Consider the following 19225-nt stretch of genomic DNA (forward strand, 5'->3'; position numbering starts at 1 on the left):
CCCATGAGGCCTCGGGAGAAAAGATGTTAATGGAAGCGATGCAGTTAATACTATAAGCTACATTACAATAACCACGTTACAGAGATAAAATCAAATACATCCAGATTATGTTCATACCACACACATTCATACTATATAGCAATTAGTACGAAAATATATTTAAAGAAGCAATATATAACAATTTTTTAAAGGTTGTGATTGCAAAGTAATTACTTATTCAAAAGAAGAAGGACTTCCTCCTCAAAAAGTATGTGATTTTAGACACAGACAAAATAATCTCTGGAGAAATCACAGTTAACAATTTTCCCCAAGTAATTCATTTTTCAAGCTATGCACGTTATATATTCCTCCGACCGATGTGTGTCGCGCTTCAGCCCGGCCGCGCGTCTTCAGTGCGGTCTTTTGACTCCTGTCGCCCACCGTACACACACAGAGCGCTGCTGCAGCAAAACGCTTCCGAGCCGTCGATATATAAAAACATCGTATGATAATCCCACACAAACGTTTTTACAAAGTTGCTTTAACCGTGTGTGATCATGACCGAGTACTCACACGTCAAGTCCACCAAGCTGGTCCTGAAAGGATTAAACGATAAAAGGTAAGGCTTTCGTTCTGTATTACGTTCGAACAAAAGTTTCTGAAAATGTATCGTTTCTCATTAATGTTTACAGTTACTGTAATAATTGATGCAACAGTTAATATCAGAAGTATTTCCGCTAACATATATGACTTCCAAACTGTGCAGAAAGAAGAAAAAGAACAAGGACAAAAAGAGAAAACGAACATATATCATTGACCATTCCAAATATGAGATAGAAGATAGATAGATAGATAGATAGACAGATAGACATACCGATAGAAGAATAGACAGACAAGGACAGACAGACAGAAGATAGAGAGATAGATAGATAGATAGACATAGATAGACAGAAGACAACAGATAGATAGACATACCGATTGGTATAGATAGATAGACAGACAGATAGATAGATAGATAGACATTTAGATAGACAGATAGTCCACATGATAGTTATAAAATATAGATAGATAGATAGATAGATAGAACAGACAGACAGACAGACAGACTGATAGATAGACATAGATAGACAGATAGACAGACAGATAGACAGACAGATAGATAGATACCAATAGATAGATAGATAGATAGACAGACAGATAGATAAATAGACAGATAGATGGATAGATAGTTCTTTGTAAATGCTGTATGATAAGCCTAATAGCTGTATTTTTGTTGGAAGTGTTTGTGGTTCATGATATGAGCGTGTGTGTGTTTGTGGATGTTTCCTCAGGTGGATGGTGGACAGTGAAGAGCTTCGGTGAGCTCACAGGCACAGTGGCCATTGAGATGCACAAAAAGTCCTTCATTCATGCGCTGGACACTGGACTCTTCACTGTAGGAGCGCCACATAAAGGTGCTGATTCTGTTTGCTTCATTAAACTCCTCAAGCCCGGTTTATGGAGGCAAAACAGATCTTTTAGCTTTGCTCTAATAGATTCTCAGATATATCTTACTTTGTGTTTTATTTTGAATCTTTTTTAAATAATAAACAGGGTGGCATTACCTCCATTCCCTGAAGAAAATATTTGTTTTGAGAATTAAAAGAATATTCTTTAGACCAGTGGTTCATATGTTTTTAAATGATTTTAAACCAATTACTTTATATTTAAGTAGTTTCAGAAATTCACATTCAAAATCAGTTAAGCACATGTATGCATCATATTTCTTACTGTGTTTTTTAAACTCATGTTTCCTTAAAATGTTTTTGGCTAGTTGAGCAGATTAGTAGTAAGTTTAAATTAGATTAAAATATCCATGATTAAATCTGTATCTAGCTATAACTAACATTATAAATGGACCTCAATTAACACATTTAAATAATAAAACAAGTTAAAGTAAAAATTTACAAAATGTACAAAAATGGTTGTGCGTGTAGGATGGCCTTTTGAAATATTGACACGGTTTGCGATGAGCAAGTGCATTAATATAGTGATGAGCTGGTTTAAATGAACTAGAAGATTTATTGGAAATGAAATGCTTTATTCTTTAGGCCTATCATGTTTTAAAATACACTTTACAAGCTCTATCTGCAGTGTTTTCAGGCAACAGGCAAATCTCTGCAATTATACTGCATTGTATTTTTTTTCTGCCATGCCATGCAGCTTTTATATTGCCTTTTAAATTGAAAAGGTCCCTCTAATAGCGTGGAACAAATAAGTCTCGAAAGTAGAGATGGCTAGGTGCTGCCGTTTCTCTTTTGCTCTCAGTGTGGGATTTAAAAACCTGAATAATGTTATGGTTGGTCAGTCGCCATTACTGCAGCCGTTCATGCAAAGCACAGAGCAATTTCATAGTTCAGTCACCAGGAGGGGTTGTTTACGATTGTTTTTCTTTCCAGCCTCATTTTCTGCTTTTCACTGACCGCTGAGTGTAAGGATCGCTCTCTACATTTGTGCACTCTCTCTAAAATCTATTTAATTTAGCGGTTGAGACCTGAAATTAGTAAATGAAAGACCGTAACTGTTCATGACACCCGATTCATGACCAGTGCATCTGTGTGATTCCCACACCTCTCCAGGAGAAAAACATGGACACACACACTAACTTTCCAGCATTGTTTCATATTCTTATAAATGTTCAGCCATGAAAACTTTGATGAGATAGAAATTATTCCGTTATAAATGTGTGGCAGCTTTGAATTCTTTTGTGGAATGGAAATGCTAGATTCATCTCCAGTAATAGTGCAATTATATACAGTAAATATAGACTATCATTCAAACATTTGGGGTTGATTTTAAATAAATTGATTTATTTGAAGAAAAAATAAAAAAAAACTTAAATTAATACTTTTACTCAGCAAGGATGCTTTTACGTTAACCCAGATTGACATTAAAACAATTATAATGACTAAATACTGTAGTTTTGACCTTTCTATTCAAAAAGAAATCACTGTAGAAATCAACTGCTTTCAATATTGATAAAAATAAGAAATGTTCAATTAAAGCAGCATTTTTGAATGATTTTAGAATGATCATGAAGACTTCAGTATTAATTCAGTTTAGCGTACAGGAATAATAATCCATAAAATTACTTCTTTTTTTATTATTATTTATTTTTTTTTTTTATTTTTTAACTGTAATTATCAACTAAATGCAGCCTCGGTGAGCATAGGAAAATACTTGGAAAAAAATGGTGATGATATGTTTTGTGTTTGCAGAGGATGAAGGCCCAGATCCTCCAGAGCAGTTCACTGCCATCAAAGTCTCAGACTCCAGGTAAAGATCATGAACATATCTATATCTCTAACTAGGTGTCGTGTGTAGTGATGGGATATCAGTGTTCAAGTGTTCAGTAAAACAACAGCAGCACCTTTAAATGCTTAAGCACCTTGTAATGTTCTGTAGCTAATTATTTTGATCATGTGACTATTTTTTTTTTTTCTTATTTGTTTTGCTGGTGTGTAGGATAGCGCTGAAGTCAGGCTATGGGAAGTATTTAGGTATAAACTCAGACGGTGTTGTGGTCGGTCGATCAGATGCCATCGGCTCCAGAGAGCAGTGGGAACCAGTGTTTCAGGATGTGAGTGAATCTGCCAATCAGATCAGTTCACCAGTCACAATGAAAATACTTCAGTTTGTGTAAATGTGAATAACTCTTGTACATAGGGCTGGGCGATATATCGAACGATATGATCATGCGTATCTAGTCAGTAAAGCCGGTTCCCTGATTAGCCCTAAATCGCCATCACCTGCTTTCAAATGGAGCGGCATTTAATAGACAGAGCCGTAGTTCACTGATAAGCTACGCAATATCGCGTTCATTATCAAAGGCGATTCATCTGCGATAATGAATGCGATATTGCGTAGCTTGTCAGTGAACTACGGCTCTGTCTATTAAATGCCGCTCCATTTGAAAGCAGGTGATGGCGATTTAGCGCGAATCAGGGAACCGGCTTTACTGACTAGATGCGCATGATCATATCGTTCGATATATCGCCCAGCCCTACTGGTACATTAGGCTGAAAAGTTTGGAATTCAGTTTTAACATTTCTTTTATTTTTGTTGTTTCTTGTTTGCCATAGGGTAAGACGGCCTTACTTGCTGCAAACAGCTGTTTCATCTCTTACAGTGAGAGCGGAGACATAGTGGCCAAAAACAAGACCGCGGGAGAGGAGGAGATGATCAAGGTGAATCCCTCCTGAGCTCACAGTCCACACCAAGATGGATTTTTTTTGTTGTTGTCTGAAGGAAATGATTCAAGGCTTTTTTTTTTTTTTAGACATCCATATCTTTGCCCCTAGAAGCTCAACAAACATTTGAGAAATAATTCAGTTAGAGTGGCCAGATTTGGCCACTGCAGTGCACAATGTCCAATGTATATTATCTGAACACATCTGCTATCAAATTATTACAAATACAAATTACACCTTTTTTCCTGGAATGAAGGTTATAAATATTTTTTTTTCATGCTTATCTGTTGCCCACAGATCCGTTCATGCACAGAAAGAGAGGTGAAGAGAAAAGACGATATTGCAGATGAAGACAGGGGTGATGTCAAGAACTGTGAGGTCAACTACGTGTGAGTGCTTGCATTTATTACCTGCAGTAAGATACAGAAGCTCTGCTGTTTATTGAGCATACAGTGAAGTTAATGTTTATGTGAATGTTTGCCTACAGGAAGAAGTTCCAGAGTTTTCAGGATCGGAAGCTGAGGGTAAATGAGGGAGACAGTGGTACGCTGAAAAAAGCCAGAACAGAAGGAAAATTCCATGAGGCCCTGCTGGACAGGTAAGACGTCTGACTTCAGGAGGAAAAACCTCTTACTGTGATCATACTGGATAATAACTGCTAATCATCCTGAGATGGATGAAAAGGTGTCAGATTTGGAGATTTTTGGTGTTTGAAACATCGTGAAGATGCAAATATTTCTACATTTACAGTGGGAAGTGATGTATTATCATATGTTTATAAGAAATCATGTTTTTTGTTTCTTTTTTAGGAGAGCCAAGATGAAGGCTGACAGATACTGCAAGTGAAACCAGCAGTTTTTTTTTCATCATCATTATAATTTTACATTGTCATGGAATCTGCCATTTTTTTTTTTTTAATAATAAACCTAGTCACTTTTCACAAGAAAACAATGTTGTTGTTGTTTTTAAATATCCTATCAATTATATTGTTATTAGCAACAGTAATTTGTTTAATATTGAATTGTACATTTGCTTAATTCACCAAATTAAATGGATTGTAAACTCAAAAATCTCAATGCCATTGTTGTTATCCAATTTTCTGTTACATACAAAGAAAAGAATGATTAATCTATGGAAAACGTGGTTATCCTTGATGTGACTTTAGTCATTTAGTGTTGATGTGGTGTTATTTTGTAGGGTTTTAATATTTATTTGACCCTCTAACTCTAGCACTCTATTCTAATTCTATTCTTTAAAAAAAGTTTTTTTTCCACTTTTAAACTTGCAAAAAAAAAACTAGCTTCTCTAATCTTGTATTATATCTATTTGTTTTCTTTTTATTTATTACACAATTTACAAAAGCAAAAAAGGCATCTAACACTAGCTTGTGCTATTCTTTTTGATCGCTTCCATTGTCCTCATTTATGAGTCGCTTTGGATAAAAGCGTCTGCTAAATGACTAAATGTAAACATTTATGTGATAATATTATTCATGTTAAGCCACATTTGAAGATAAATGAATACTGAATATTAATCCTGTGCAGTTGATAAGGCTTTGCAATATACACGTAAAATGAATTTGTACTTCCACTGTTACATTTGAAATAATATATCTAAGATATAAGATAGTTAAATGTAATGTCTTAGACTTTTTACTAATTTTCTAAAGATCTCTAAGTTTACATTTGAACGAGTGTGCATATTTGCCAACTTTGTGTAATTAAAAACTACTTAAAACTATATGCTTGTTGTTGCACTTCCCTCTACAGCCGTTAGATGGCGCGATTCAGTCGCCTGTTTGTTTATCGATCGATTTGACCTGCTCTGTCTGGTAAAACTGCATTCTTTTTCTGCGGCTGTTATTTCTCCTTAGTCTATTTAATACTAATAATAATAATAATAATAATAAGATTATGTAGGACCGACTTATGGTACAGCTTAGTGAAATAAAACGGCGACAAACCCAAACCCAAGACAGAAAGTGCGAAGTCATCTTTACTTGTTTTATTCTGTAGCTCATTGTTATGGTAACTCCCCGGTGTCTCGTGGGTTTGCGCAGATCACGGACCGTCACGAGTATCATCGGTACTTCCGCGCTCACAGCCGCTTCTGAAGAGCACCGGGCACTGCGCTCGTCTCACAATGATTCCCAAATTAAACCTCTGCTGTTTTATTCTCTCTTTTGTGTTTCTGTGCTTGTCTGCGCAGTATGTCCCGCCGGTAAGTCACAAACTAGTTTGTATTGTTATTTATGAAAACAAATGCTTCTTTACTATTATCCTCGTATCAGCTTAAGTTATAACAGGACTCCAGTAGTATGTCTTATAACCTAAATCAACAGTGCTGTTGGCATAGAAAAGCTTAACTGAGTAACCAACACAACTCCAATTTACTGAATTAAATGACTAATGTTCACATTTCAGTACACAGAAGAGTGCCGAAGTGGCATGTATCCTCCAAACGGCCCAACGTGAGTATGACAACTGAAATCATGGATTATACAACCTTTAAAAACTGCTGTCAGAGACCAAAATTAAAAATCAGTACAGGAATATAATAGTTAGCCTACATGTACAACACGTGAAAAGACAAACCTCACGAATGAATCACAGCAGAGAAACGGATGTGTAAAATTAATAGTGATATTCCAAATGTTTTTATTTTACCAGCTTATTGTCTTTGATGTTAATAAGAAAAAGTATAATTTAGTTTTAAAGTGAAACAAAGTCAGGTGTTTTGTAACAACAGGGCGTTGTTTCATTGTTATGCAATTGCAAAAGATGTATATTAGCCTATATTATCATTGCATATATTATATTATAATGTGATATTATTATAACATTTATATTACAGTGTCCATTGTAATTTTTTAGTGCAAAAATGTTAATTTAATTTTTTTTTGTACCAACTTAAAGAAAAAAAAAACTTTTAAAGTGTTTTCATCATAGTTCATCTATAAATCTACAAAAACTTAATTTTCTCTTAATATGAATGATTTAAAATGTAACTTTGTATTTGTAATGCACATTGAAGGGAGAGAATATGAAAATGTGTATAATCTCTGGATCTTTTAGATTTGAAGGGGATGTGTCCTGGTATACTGTTAATCTGGATTTACCTCCAAACAAAAGATGGACAGATGTCATTACAGACAAAAAGAAGGATGTGAGTTTATATCCGGTTAAATGCTCTTTCTATGAATGTACTTGTAGCAACAAAAGAATTGCCAGTTGTTTAGCCACGACAGACTATTCACTTCATTGTTAGAGGTCTAAATTATGAACTGGTGGACTTTTATGTGAACTATGAACCAAAATGTAAGAGAAATCCTTGAATTTCACAAAACTAAAACCAGATGTTCTTGAGCAACTCTCGGTGAACATTTCTCAAGAGCTCGTGTGTGTTGTCTTTAGATGGTGAGCATGATTCAGGCCATCAGAGATCTAGCAGATGCCTTTGTTCCCAGTGGAAAGCTCATCGATCTAGTAGATAAGGATTTGGTGAGTTATTTAAGAATCTCATCAGTCTAATTATGTAAGCATAATCATGATTGACTCAAGTATACTACAATCCTAAATCTCATATCTGGCAGACATACTGTATACAGTACCTGTCACCGTTCATCTACGGTACATTAATAATTTGGACTGTAATAACTCTGCTAACAGTGCTTGTTAAAAGGACTATGATGTGTTTGTCCGCAGCCCTTGATGGTGGACACCCTGCCGTACCCGTTCAATGAGGAGATCAGAGGAATCGCCTCAGTGTCTGGTGTTTCTCTGGGTATGAATGCATTAAAACAATACTATTATGTTTAACACTGTTGAATGAAATCTGTATTTAAATCACACAATCATCTGTTCTCTGTGACTCAGGTGAGGTGGTGCTCTTCAACATATTTTATGAGGTGTTCACCGTGTGCACGTCTCTGGTTGCAGAGGATGTCAATGGTGAGGATATCGTCAGAGATAACATTATTTTCATTTTTTTTGATAATATTTTATAATCTACATCTATGTTATAAAATATAATATACCAATTAAATGACATACAGTACCAGTTTAGGTCAGTAAGATTATTATTATTATTATATTTTTAGAAATTTTATTTAGTAAGATACATTAAATTAAATAAAATGTGACAGTAAAACTTTTATGTTACAAAATATTTATATTATAAATGTTTTTTTTAAACCTTCTATTAATCAAAGAATTTTGAAAAAAAAAAAAAAAAAAAATGTCTTCCGTGTTCTGATTTCATAGCAGCACCACTTTATAGAAAATAGTTATTTTAAATTGCAATAATAATCCATTGCTTATGTTTATTGTTGTTTTTACACTCAAGTAAATTCCATCTTGGTGAGCATAAGAGACTTCTTAGTTTACCGACACCAAGGTTTTGAATGGCAGTCAAAAAAAAAAAATTATATTACAAACTAAACCAATAACTGTGATATGAGAATATTTTGTTTGAAGTTGTGCCATGTAGGACTCATTCGTTTGTTTTTATCGTAGGCAATCTCATCCATGCAAGGAACCTGGACTTTGGACTTTTCATGGGGTGAGTGTAATGTTGTTTTGACATTTGTTTTTAACCTACTTCCTTAATTTTTTTTTGTTTATATATATACTATATATATAAATATTGAAATCAAAAGATGAAGATTTCATATTGTCCTGTGGTCTGCTCTGCTTACAGATGGGATTTGAAGAACAGGTCGTGGATCATCACAGAGAAGCTGAAGCCACTGGTTGTTAACATTGACTTCAGACGCAACAACCAGACTGTCTTTAAATCAACTAATTTTGCAGGATACGTGGGCATGCTGACCGGGATTCATCCAGTAAGGACAGAGCTCACATCCGTTTATATGAGCAATCTGAGATTATAAATCATGGTGACAAGATTCAGAATGACCTTTTGTCTCTGACATTGTTTGTAGTTTGGCTTCTGCAGTTTAACAGGAAGGAGAATTGTGAAAGCATGGATTGTTGGTCAGTAATCACGTTGCTTCTGTCTCTCAGTGTCTCTCTGTCTTCTGTCTTCTTTGTAGCACTCATTCACCCTCACTATGAATGAACGCTTCACTCTGGATGGAGGCTACATCGGTAAGCCCATGCCTGATATTTGCTGAGTCATATGAGGCATTGTCAGAAATATGTTGAAGCTTTATTTCTTGAGGATTTGCAGGTTTTTATTTTCTTCATATATGTGTACTTATTTTATTTGCTCAGATCTTTGGTAGATGCGTGTTAGTTTTATTGTGACTTGTGATGTGAATTACAGGGATTCTGGAGTGGATCTTGGGGAAGAGAGACGGCATGTGGATGAGTTTTTTGACCCGTTCTGTGCTGGAGAATGCAACTAGGTTGGCTACAGATAAATATATATTTGTGCATTACAATGCTTTAGAAATGTAATTTTAATAAATTAAGTGTTACTTCAAATATCAAATCATTCTGGTGCATTGTTTTCTGAAATAATTTCTGTAATAGAGTATAAAGCATTATTATGCATTTAGAATCACTTTTTAATTCATCATAAGATTTAGAAGTTTCACTTACACACTACGGTCAAAAGTTTGTACTTGTGATTTTTTAAAATGTTTTTTAAAGGAGTCTCACCAAGGCTGCATTTATTTGATGAAAAATACTGTAAAACAGTAATATTCTATTACGGTGTCCACAAAAATATTAAGCAGCAAAAACATTGATAAGAACCATAATTAATAATTGAGCACCAAATCAGCATATTAGCATGATTTCTGAAATTTCAGCTTTGCATAATAGTTTTAAAATACAGTAATCATAATTCACAATATTACTGTTGGTGAGAATGAGACTTCTTTAAAAAAAATAACAATAATAATAATTTCAAAATTTTGACCGGTGATTTAAATTTTTATTTATTGATATAGAAATATGAAACAAAAGAATCAGATGGATGTCTCTTTGGCATATAAAGATGATAATTTGGATGTTGTGTTCTTTTAGCTATGAAAGTGCCAAGGCCCTGTTGTCTGACACGAAGCTGCTGGCTCCAGCGTACTTCATCCTCGGAGGAAACCAGCCGGGTCAAGCCTGCATTATCACCAGATCCAGAACACACAGCATCAGTCCACTGGAGTGAGCGGGCGAGCATTGCTATTCTCTACACATAGTTAAAAGAACACGTGTGAGTTTGAAGTTGTTAGGATTTAAGTTTAACATTACACTTTCTGTGTTTTTAAGGCTTGATGTGAAGAATGGCAGGTGGTATGTGTTGGAGACTAACTATGACCACTGGAAAGAGCCTCTGTTTCTGGATGACCGCAGAACTCCGGCTATGAAATGCATGAATCAGACCACACAGGCTGTGAGTGTGGCCACTGCAAACAGAGACCTAAACTGGTATTAACAAAAATATTCCATTTTAATTTTTTTATTTTTTATTTCAGGATATCTCCATAAAGACAGTCTATGATGTGCTGTCCACCAAACCAGTATTAAATAAAGTAGGTTCATCATCTTTTAGTGTTTCACATTTCATTTTCTGACTTGTCTAACACTTATCTTTCTGGTTGTGTATAGTTGACCACATACACTACTCTTATGGAGGTGTCTAAGGGAACATTGGAGTCGTATATCCGTGACTGTCCTAACCCCTGCATGCCGTGGTGAGGGACAAGCTGCAATACTGTGATGATCTTCTGTAATTCATATTTTAGCTGTTTAAAATTGTTAATCTTACATTTTAAAAGGTTTGCAGTGTCTGCTTTTGAAATTACGTGGGCATTGTTGGGTTTAATCAAGCTTAACCTGTCAAACTGGTACAGTAGGGCAGCCTACTTAACACTTGTCTACAGATGCATGTAATGGAAACAAAATTAACTGCACTGAGAATGTATATTATGTGTGACATTATAGAAAATATTTTTTTTCAGTCAAATTTTTGTGAATGTGACATGTTTGTATGTTGTTTTTTGTAACCACGTATTAGAATACAGAAATGTGCACAGTGGAACAACTTGATAACCAACCTCATCAGCCCTGTTAACTAACAAATGCATGAGGGGGAAATGATCAACCAAAAGAAACAAATGTAGATAAGTTGTACACTTAAGCAGTAGAAAACTTTACACAACTATCATCAATAAATCATGGAGATACAGTACTTGTTGTGGAATTAAATGTACTGAATCAGTTAACCATTTTGCTAAATAAACACTTACCAAAGCAGGTTTTGTGCAAATGGGATAAAGAGAGCAATCACTACAGGAAATGGTAAAAATCAATGTTTTATTTATTTTAAATCTCAAGTCTAAACATCAGCGAATTACACGAGGTGAAATGGGGTGAGAACCCAAGCATTGGCTAACATGCCTTTAAAAAAAAGTGAAATTGAAAGCAAGAGAAAACATTTAAAAGAGTGCAATAAGAGAGGACAGGACAACGTATCGGTGCTAATATGTGATTCTGCTCTATCCATTACACAGTTCACTGTGCAGTCTGGAACATGTCAAATACATTTAAATAGCGATGTTGTTTTTCCGAATGTGTTTAAGTTTTGTCCTGAATCAGAGGAACAAACATCTATTGTTCTTTATGTACTGCATTGGCAAAAAAATGTTAGCGGTCTGGGAAGGAATCCTAGAAAGAAATGCATAAACAAAAGCCAAACCATGCTAAACATAGGAACACAAAAATGATTTGCATCCCTTAAACCGAAACCTTTGAAGGAGCTTTTACAGAGAGAAACACAGAAAATGTACTTACAGACTACAGAACAGCTTAAAGACGAGCCCCTTCAAAACATCATCTTCTACATTCAGAATAAAACTACTTACAAGTGTAGAGAGACTTTGTTAACATCTCTTGAACTGTTTGATCACACATGCTGACAGGCTAATTCACCAAGGCTTAGCTTAGCTGTTGCTTCCAAGAATCTTAAGTTATTAAGCTCATTATACAGTAATGTTGCATGAATGATGGTTTGCAGTGTAAGACGAAAATTCGTTCTCATGCACTCTGGGCTCCAGTGGTTTCTGGGGGAAAAAAAAAAAGATATGATTTACACTAATATGAGTAAAACAATTGTTCATCCATTATAGGGATCTGTTGATATGCAAATCACTGTAATACATACAAAACCAATACATGAATTCTTAAATTAACACACACACAAAACAAGTTTTGTTCTGTTGAACAAAAATTAACACCTTATACTAATTTTACACATTAAAATGAAGTCTGAACAGAAAGCATATGGTTTGAGGTGACATTTACTAGTTACCAAGCTCTTTGAGTGCTTGAGCATTTCCCACCAATCCTGTAAGCTCTTCTTTATTTTCATGGAGAATTTCAGCTGTTAAGTTCTCATATTGCTGCTCTTCTGAGATCCTCTTACAAAGCTCTTCCTGTACAAATTACAAGCAAAGAAAATGTTTAAAAGCAGCATTCAGTGGAGATGTCATACAGTTTATAAACTAATATGCAAACATGACTACTCAAGCTTTTACCTCACACAGAACAGACATTTGAAGAGGAAGGTCCTCCACTTTCACAAAATCTTCCTCATCTGATCTCTGGCTGGTATTTCCAGATCCTGCCTCCTATATTATAAAAAGTCAAACATAATACCCTTTTTAAAAATCAGAGAAAAATCATTTGGTCATTCTAAATAAACAAATAAAAGATGTTTGAGGTTTGCAGTGAGAGTGAGACATACATCAGTGTTGATCATGACCGGAGACTCTGTGTCGGGACTGGCTGTATCTGAGCTCTGTGGTGTTTCCTGGGATGGTGAAACAGTAAAGTCCTCCTTTTCTCTTTCATCTCCTGAACCAGTTTTTGCCTCCTCTCTGCCCTCCTCTGGAGGCTGAACCAAGTCTTTGGACTCAGATGTTATGCTTTTCACTGTTTGGAAATTGGAGACAAAATGCAGTGAGTTCAGTGTAAATAACCCAATAAATGTTAAGGGTATAATAAAGAAAAAGGCATACATTGGCTGCTTTCTGAGTTTTCTGAGTTTTCTATGTCTGATTTGGTTTCCTGGGGGGCTTCGTTTTGTAAGGCAGAGCCCTGGAACAACACAACAGGTCATTATTAGTGTTTGTCATTTGAGCTGAGTCCGATTATTTACTCTCTCTTATGAACCCCAACACACCTGTCTGTGTTCACTAGTGTTGTCCATGCTGGCTTGTAATGATGTTTGCACCTCAACAGCTCCAGCCTCAAACTCCTCCATCTCCTCCACTTCATTTTCATCTTCTCCACTGCCGTAGTTGCATAGAGCCTGTGTCTCTGCTTTAGATAGGCCTAAAAAAAACCATACACACGACACAAAATTCAAACATATTATTATATAAGTCAAACACATTATAGAACAGTCTCAACCTGTAGACGATAAGACAACCTCCAGCAAACACTCTTTACGAGTACTGTTTAACAGTCAGAACACTAAACACAAATGCACCATAGATGGCGTTTTAGTGTCACCAATTAAAAGGAAGAACATGTAATCACTTGAAATATTAAATTTTTACATTTGCATTTATTCAGCAAGGAAACATAAAAATGATTAAAAGTCAAAAGACTTTCTAAAAGACCATGGTGACACTGAAGACTGGAGTAAGAGGCACCAAAGGAATAAAATCCATTTTGAAATGTTAAAAAACTTTATTTTAAATTGTAATATTTCACAGTATTGTTTTTTTTTGTGTATTTAAATAAATCCAGCCATGGTAAGCATAATATATTTTTTATTTCCCCGTCTATATGTTTCAGATAAACTCACTTATAGAAAGAGGCAGCCCTTCTCCCTCCTCTTCTTCCACCTCTGATGCTTCACTGCTCTGTGCATCTTTCTCCTTGTCCTCTTCCTTCTCATGGAGCGTCCCTCCCTGCTCAGTCTCATCCTGATCCTAAAGATGAAAAAGTCAATTTTCAAAACACTTAAGCTCGCAATAACAAAAATAAATAAATAAAACTAAATAGTTGAACAACAGCTGCTCTGTTTGTTGTGTGAAATCTGTGAAGACTGTGGGGCTTTAGATTCAGAAGCAGTGTAGCTGCTTAGTGTATTTATGTGAATGCTGCAAGTGTATCAACAATTATAACTTACTCTGTCTTCATCAAAATATGATGGGGAGATTGTCTTTTCTCTCTCTACTGTTTTCGCCTCCTAAAAAAAATATGCAATAATCATTCTCCTCACAAACAAAGATTACAGGCCCACATGACGATGATTAATCACTCAAGCCTACCTCAGTGTGAGATGAGCATTTTGGAGATGTGTGGTCAGAGCGTATCTTGGTTCTGAGTTTGTTTTTAGAGGTGTTCTGATCTAAATCCTGCATCAGTCTGAAGAAAGCAAGCTCATTAAAGAGGATCTCAGAGATCTCCACCAGCAGGTCCTCACCGCAGTCCTGCAGCATTCGCCCAACAAACTTGCTCAAGGAGTCCTGTGCACAAAACCAAGAACTGTGATCCAACTAGTGGCCTTCCTACATAGACTACATTTTCGGGCATCACATGCTCAAATATTCGAGCACACTATGATTCTCAAAACTAATTTGGTCTTAATCCAATTAATTAGTGACAAACTAACTAATCTTATAAAAAGGATCAAATAATTATTTAAGAAAACAGTAAGTAAATTAAAAAAAAACAAACAAACAGAAAAAACACAGAAGAAGCTATTTACATTAGGACAAACAAATTAAAACATTAGAAATGTACTTACCTGCAGGATGCCGCCCAGCTGTCGGTGGAAAAACCGAACAAACTCTTTGCTTTCATCATTTTGCTGAGTGAGTTTGAGCACCATGCGTCTCACAGATGTGAGCAGCTGGTGTGAACACACCTCCCCAACATGCTCCTGACAGAAAGACATTAGCAAGACAGCATGTCTACAAACTGCAGTTTTGAGGGTTGATTTATTTTTACATTTAAAGCGAAAAGTAACGCGAGCTCACCTTTAGGAAAGGAATAACTTCTGTCATGATGGCTTTAATCTGTCTGTCAAGCTGTTGTGTGTCAATCTGAGGACAATGTGCATCTGTAGATGAATGTCCAGCAACTAAAATCAGACAATGAGACAAACACAGAAAATTCATTAAAACACAAGTAGATCTACTTAAAGTGGTATAAAACCCAAGCATTCATTATATGTATGTTTAAAGCAAGCAGAGCTTTAGCCAGTGCTAATTATAACCATTCAACCCCCATAATCCCTAATAGAAAACCTAATGAATGGGAAATTTATCAAAACGTCTTCTTTTCTAGGTATAACATCAAAGACCATCTTCTATAGGACACAAAGTTGCAGCCTGTGAAAATCAAGACACTGCCACAAGCGTGATACACAGTCATTAGATTGTAAAAAAATTGGATTATTCCTTCTAGAAAGAGTAGCATTGACCGTGATTATCTGTGCAATGACAGCAGAAGCCAATGTGAATCATAAGAAGATGCAATAAGTAAGGTGTTAAGCGATAAAAGTCTCTAACCACTCATTTGTTAGCTGTTTGGTTTCTATTTATATGCAGTCATGTTGAAAATCTCCTTGTATGGAAACTTGTTGCATTCAGGAGCCCAAAAATGGGGTATGCAGCACATGGGTGCATCTTGCTGAAATCATTCTGTGAAATTCTTCTTTAATAAAATATTATAAATAATCAAAAGTAATGTCAAAAATAATGAAAATAAACATTTTTATTAAACTTTAAATGAGTTAAAAATGTATTGTATCATCAAGTGAGTACATATCAACCTTCGACATGACTGTCACAAGCAAGTCACATGACTGAAATGAATAAAGGAGGGAAAGGGGCTCAAAACATAAAAAAGCAAAGGGAAACAGAGCAATGTTACACACAGTTAGAAGCTCTTGTAACTGAATGCTGGGTCTACTCTGCAGTCTAAGAGTGTTCACAGCAGTACCTTGAGTGAGTGCTGAGGCAGCAGCGGCAGCAGCTGCTCCAGGGCTGTGCTCAGGGTTATCTGTGTTAAACTCAGCCCTCAGCTTCATGCGCTCATACTCCCTCATCCTGGCCAATGCCTTATCTAAATGAATTACTGTGTTACCTGGAGGAGCAGGAAAGAAATAAACAGAGAGAGAGAGAAACATAACCGAATTCAAGAGGAGCTTGTTAAGATTCAGACCAGCACAGCCCCAGCCCAGCAAAGCAAGCATGATTGAGGTAGCGTGATGCATACAGCTCTGTCTCCTTACCCAGGTCATCACTAGCAAAGGGTTCAAGGTTGGAAGAGGTGGACAGCAGGCTCTCGTTGTCCATCGAGTCTCTATCTGCTACCCTCTTCAATACAGAGTTGGATTTAACTGTTACAATCTTCTCAGATGCATCCTGGAAACATCAGCAAAAAATTAGCTTGTGTTATAATTAAAGAGAGAAAGAACAAAAACAAATGAGGGAGCAAATGTCTTACATTGTCACTGGTAGCCAAGCTTTCACTAGGTGTGAGCTCTGACTGGGAGCCTGTGGCCCATACGGCCGGACCCAAAGATGATGCCTGCTCATCAGCCACACTCTTCTCTGTCAGGTGCCTTGTTACAATGTCCTGGCAGTCAGAGCCAACAATGAAATATGGTTATTAATTTAAAAACAGAGGCAGTCATCACAAAAAAAAAAAAAAAAAAAAACAACCTTACAAGTACAAAATTCTATTGATATGTTAATAAAGTAGTAAAAGCAGCCCCTTGGTATTAAAGCCAAGGGCTGTAAAGAAAAATGCTTTTTACAATTTCAACTCTTAACTATACAGACTCTTTAATACTGGGGATCTGTAAAAGGTACAAAAGAGGTCATAAATGTTAGAAATCAACAAAATTATAAAAATGTAAAAAATAAAAAACTAATATAGTAATAAATTGTTAAAATATATATTAAAAAATGTGTATGCGTATATTAGTAAAACACATACACACACACACATACAAACATTCCATGCCACCTGCATATTTGTTTTGTACATTTTGCTAATTTGATCATTCTTTTAACATTCTCAGGTCTGGGCAACACATTTTTTTCCAATTAAGTCCATTTTGTAGATTTTCTCCACAATGAATGCAGAAATCGTGGAAAACATCCAGTCTCTTCGTGGGCCTGTGTGTATGTAGAAGTGTGCACAGTACCTGTAGTGAGTAGAGTGCCCTCTGGCGCAGGTAGTCTGTATTGAGCAGCTGAAGCTCATGAAAAAGCTCGATGAGGAAATGAGGACGAGACTCATTCTGAGAGATCAGAGTTGCCACCTCAGAGTAGATTGTCTCTCTCAGGGCCTCAAACAGAGAGAAATCACTGCTCACATCTAGAGAGGAGAATACACACAGAACAAAATGAAAAATGAACACAGACAATCTACTTAACCTCTTCAAGCATGTCGAGAGTAGATCAAACAACTGCTGTATGGGCAAACTAATTACACACACACACACACACACACACACACACACACACAAAAACTACTTGTGGAAGACATGTTTTACATAGCAAGACCTTGAGTACTGAACTTCACACAATGTTCAAAAACACTATGCTCACTTTACAATTTAAGACAATTTAAGAGATGTTTGTTTGTGTAAAACCATGCTCAGATCCACAGTTCTGTGGCTTCAACTCAAAGGCAAAGGTATTAAATATCCGTAACAAAAGACGATGGGTGTGAATGGTGTTAACAATTACACAGCAGATTTCCTTCCCTTTTTCTCCCCCAATTTCCCAATGTTCTGCAATAACAATACAGGACAATAGAAATGAACTTTATAAAACTCAGTGGAGTTGTTTCTAAATTTATATTAGTTCTTAGTTCTTCCTATGCATGTGGATACAGTTAAAAAAAAGGAGAGGAGAAAGGAGACAAAGAAAACATGCAGATAATAAAGAAAATGTTAACAAGTAGTTAGCAGGTCAAACAGCTGGTGAACTTGGAGTTACCTGGGACTTCAGTGCATGCAATTCTGTTAGAGAGAAAAGGTGTTCTCCAAGCATATGCTGTGAAGAAACCAAAAACAAAACCCAAAATGAAATGTGAACAAAAACAGAATTTAAAAAAAAAAATGATTGGTGAGTTACATTATAAAACAATATAAGGGCATGGAGACATAAGAGGTTTAAATGATGTTCAAATTAAATAAGAACGGAGGAAAGTCGGCTTTCTTGCTATAATGTTGTAGCAGATGCTTCTCTGGTTGAAGAACATAATGGACACTGTATAACAAGACTGTTCTCATTGTTCTACACATTGATTTGTTTAGTTTTATCCAGTGTTATCTGTTGCAGAATCCATGATAAGGCATACCAGATGAAAGGTCATTTGGCTTGCTGTTCTTAGCCTTGCTGTCCAGTTTCTCCTGGGTGAGTTTGTCTAGCAGACCCTGGTTGAGATCTTTGTATTTGACCTGAGAGGAGCGCTCTCTGTCCTGATCAAAGTGAGAGTCACTTGAAACACTGTCACTGTCCACAGATGCTGAAAGTGAGAAGAACAAAACTGAACTCCATCTGACTGAATTGTGGGACTTAAGAGGTATTATTATTAAGCGTACTATGCATACTAACATACTATTAAGCGGTAGTATGTTAACTTTAAATATACACACCTGTGTTCTTCCGTCCCCTGCCTCTCCTGCGGCGGCTCTTTGTGTTGGGGGTCTTGTCTCTAGAGGCCAGGCTGGCCTGTGCTGCAGCCTTGCGCCCTGCTCTGAAGGTCTTGGTGACAGTGGTTGGATCTGCCCTGTCTGGAAGGCTGCTCATTGACTCCTGGGAGTCAGGTATGTAAGAAAGATCCCGGATAGTGGAAGTGTGAGGGATAGGAGAGGAGGAAGGAGAGTTCTGCTTTATCTGACTTGGATGGTCTGAGGTGAGGGTGGTTCTCTGACCAGAGCGATTCAGAGAGGAGTTTAACCAGCTAGAGTTATTAGCGTTGACCACAGTATCAGGCTGAGATTGAAACCTATAAAGGGAGGGAAATAAATTACATTACATTCCGTTTTGTTCCTTTTTGTAGTAGGTAATTCTTGCA

At 36.2% G+C, this 19225-nt stretch overlaps 3 protein-coding genes across 4 annotated transcripts in view; 2 read left to right on the forward strand and 1 right to left on the reverse strand.

The window, feature by feature from the left end:
• Window positions 1-386: 386 nt before the first annotated feature.
• frg1 (FSHD region gene 1) lies at window positions 387-5345 on the forward strand. The gene is made up of 9 exons (XM_042719086.1): window positions 387-598; window positions 746-817; window positions 1303-1433; window positions 3237-3294; window positions 3484-3598; window positions 4101-4205; window positions 4506-4597; window positions 4696-4806; window positions 5018-5345. Exons 1-9 carry the CDS (start codon window positions 537-539, stop codon window positions 5052-5054), a joined length of 783 nt encoding a protein of 260 aa, XP_042575020.1. The 5' UTR covers window positions 387-536; the 3' UTR covers window positions 5055-5345.
• Window positions 5346-6114: 769 nt separating this feature from the next.
• Window positions 6115-11425, forward strand: asah1b (N-acylsphingosine amidohydrolase (acid ceramidase) 1b). The gene is made up of 14 exons (XM_019088228.2): window positions 6115-6428; window positions 6632-6678; window positions 7283-7373; window positions 7622-7708; window positions 7913-7991; window positions 8084-8158; window positions 8723-8768; window positions 8907-9051; window positions 9262-9316; window positions 9495-9576; window positions 10202-10333; window positions 10439-10562; window positions 10645-10701; window positions 10778-11425. The coding sequence occupies exons 1-14, from the start codon at window positions 6351-6353 to the stop codon at window positions 10865-10867; spliced, it is 1188 nt and encodes a 395-aa protein (XP_018943773.1). The 5' UTR covers window positions 6115-6350; the 3' UTR covers window positions 10868-11425.
• Window positions 11426-11466: 41 nt separating this feature from the next.
• LOC109071930 (pericentriolar material 1 protein-like) overlaps window positions 11467-19225 on the reverse strand; it is a 43083-nt gene continuing 35324 nt past the window's right edge. For both annotated transcript variants that reach the window (XM_042718891.1, XM_042718814.1), the window contains exons 23-40: window positions 18804-19156; window positions 18506-18673; window positions 18142-18198; window positions 17343-17515; window positions 16637-16768; window positions 16422-16554; window positions 16130-16273; window positions 15163-15266; window positions 14931-15065; window positions 14452-14649; window positions 14310-14369; window positions 13983-14109; window positions 13353-13504; window positions 13189-13267; window positions 12915-13102; window positions 12706-12798; window positions 12480-12603; window positions 11467-12231 (exon numbers count right to left, since the gene is read on the reverse strand). In XM_042718891.1, the coding sequence (XP_042574825.1) occupies window positions 12206-12231; window positions 12480-12603; window positions 12706-12798; window positions 12915-13102; window positions 13189-13267; window positions 13353-13504; window positions 13983-14109; window positions 14310-14369; window positions 14452-14649; window positions 14931-15065; window positions 15163-15266; window positions 16130-16273; window positions 16422-16554; window positions 16637-16768; window positions 17343-17515; window positions 18142-18198; window positions 18506-18673; window positions 18804-19156 (2446 nt within the window). In that variant the 3' untranslated portion in view covers window positions 11467-12205. The remainder of the gene's footprint in view (window positions 12232-12479; window positions 12604-12705; window positions 12799-12914; window positions 13103-13188; window positions 13268-13352; window positions 13505-13982; window positions 14110-14309; window positions 14370-14451; window positions 14650-14930; window positions 15066-15162; window positions 15267-16129; window positions 16274-16421; window positions 16555-16636; window positions 16769-17342; window positions 17516-18141; window positions 18199-18505; window positions 18674-18803; window positions 19157-19225) is intronic.

The sequence above is a fragment of the Cyprinus carpio genome, chromosome A1 (genome assembly GCF_018340385.1).
Source record: "Cyprinus carpio isolate SPL01 chromosome A1, ASM1834038v1, whole genome shotgun sequence".
NCBI classification, from domain to species: domain Eukaryota; kingdom Metazoa; phylum Chordata; class Actinopteri; order Cypriniformes; family Cyprinidae; genus Cyprinus; species Cyprinus carpio.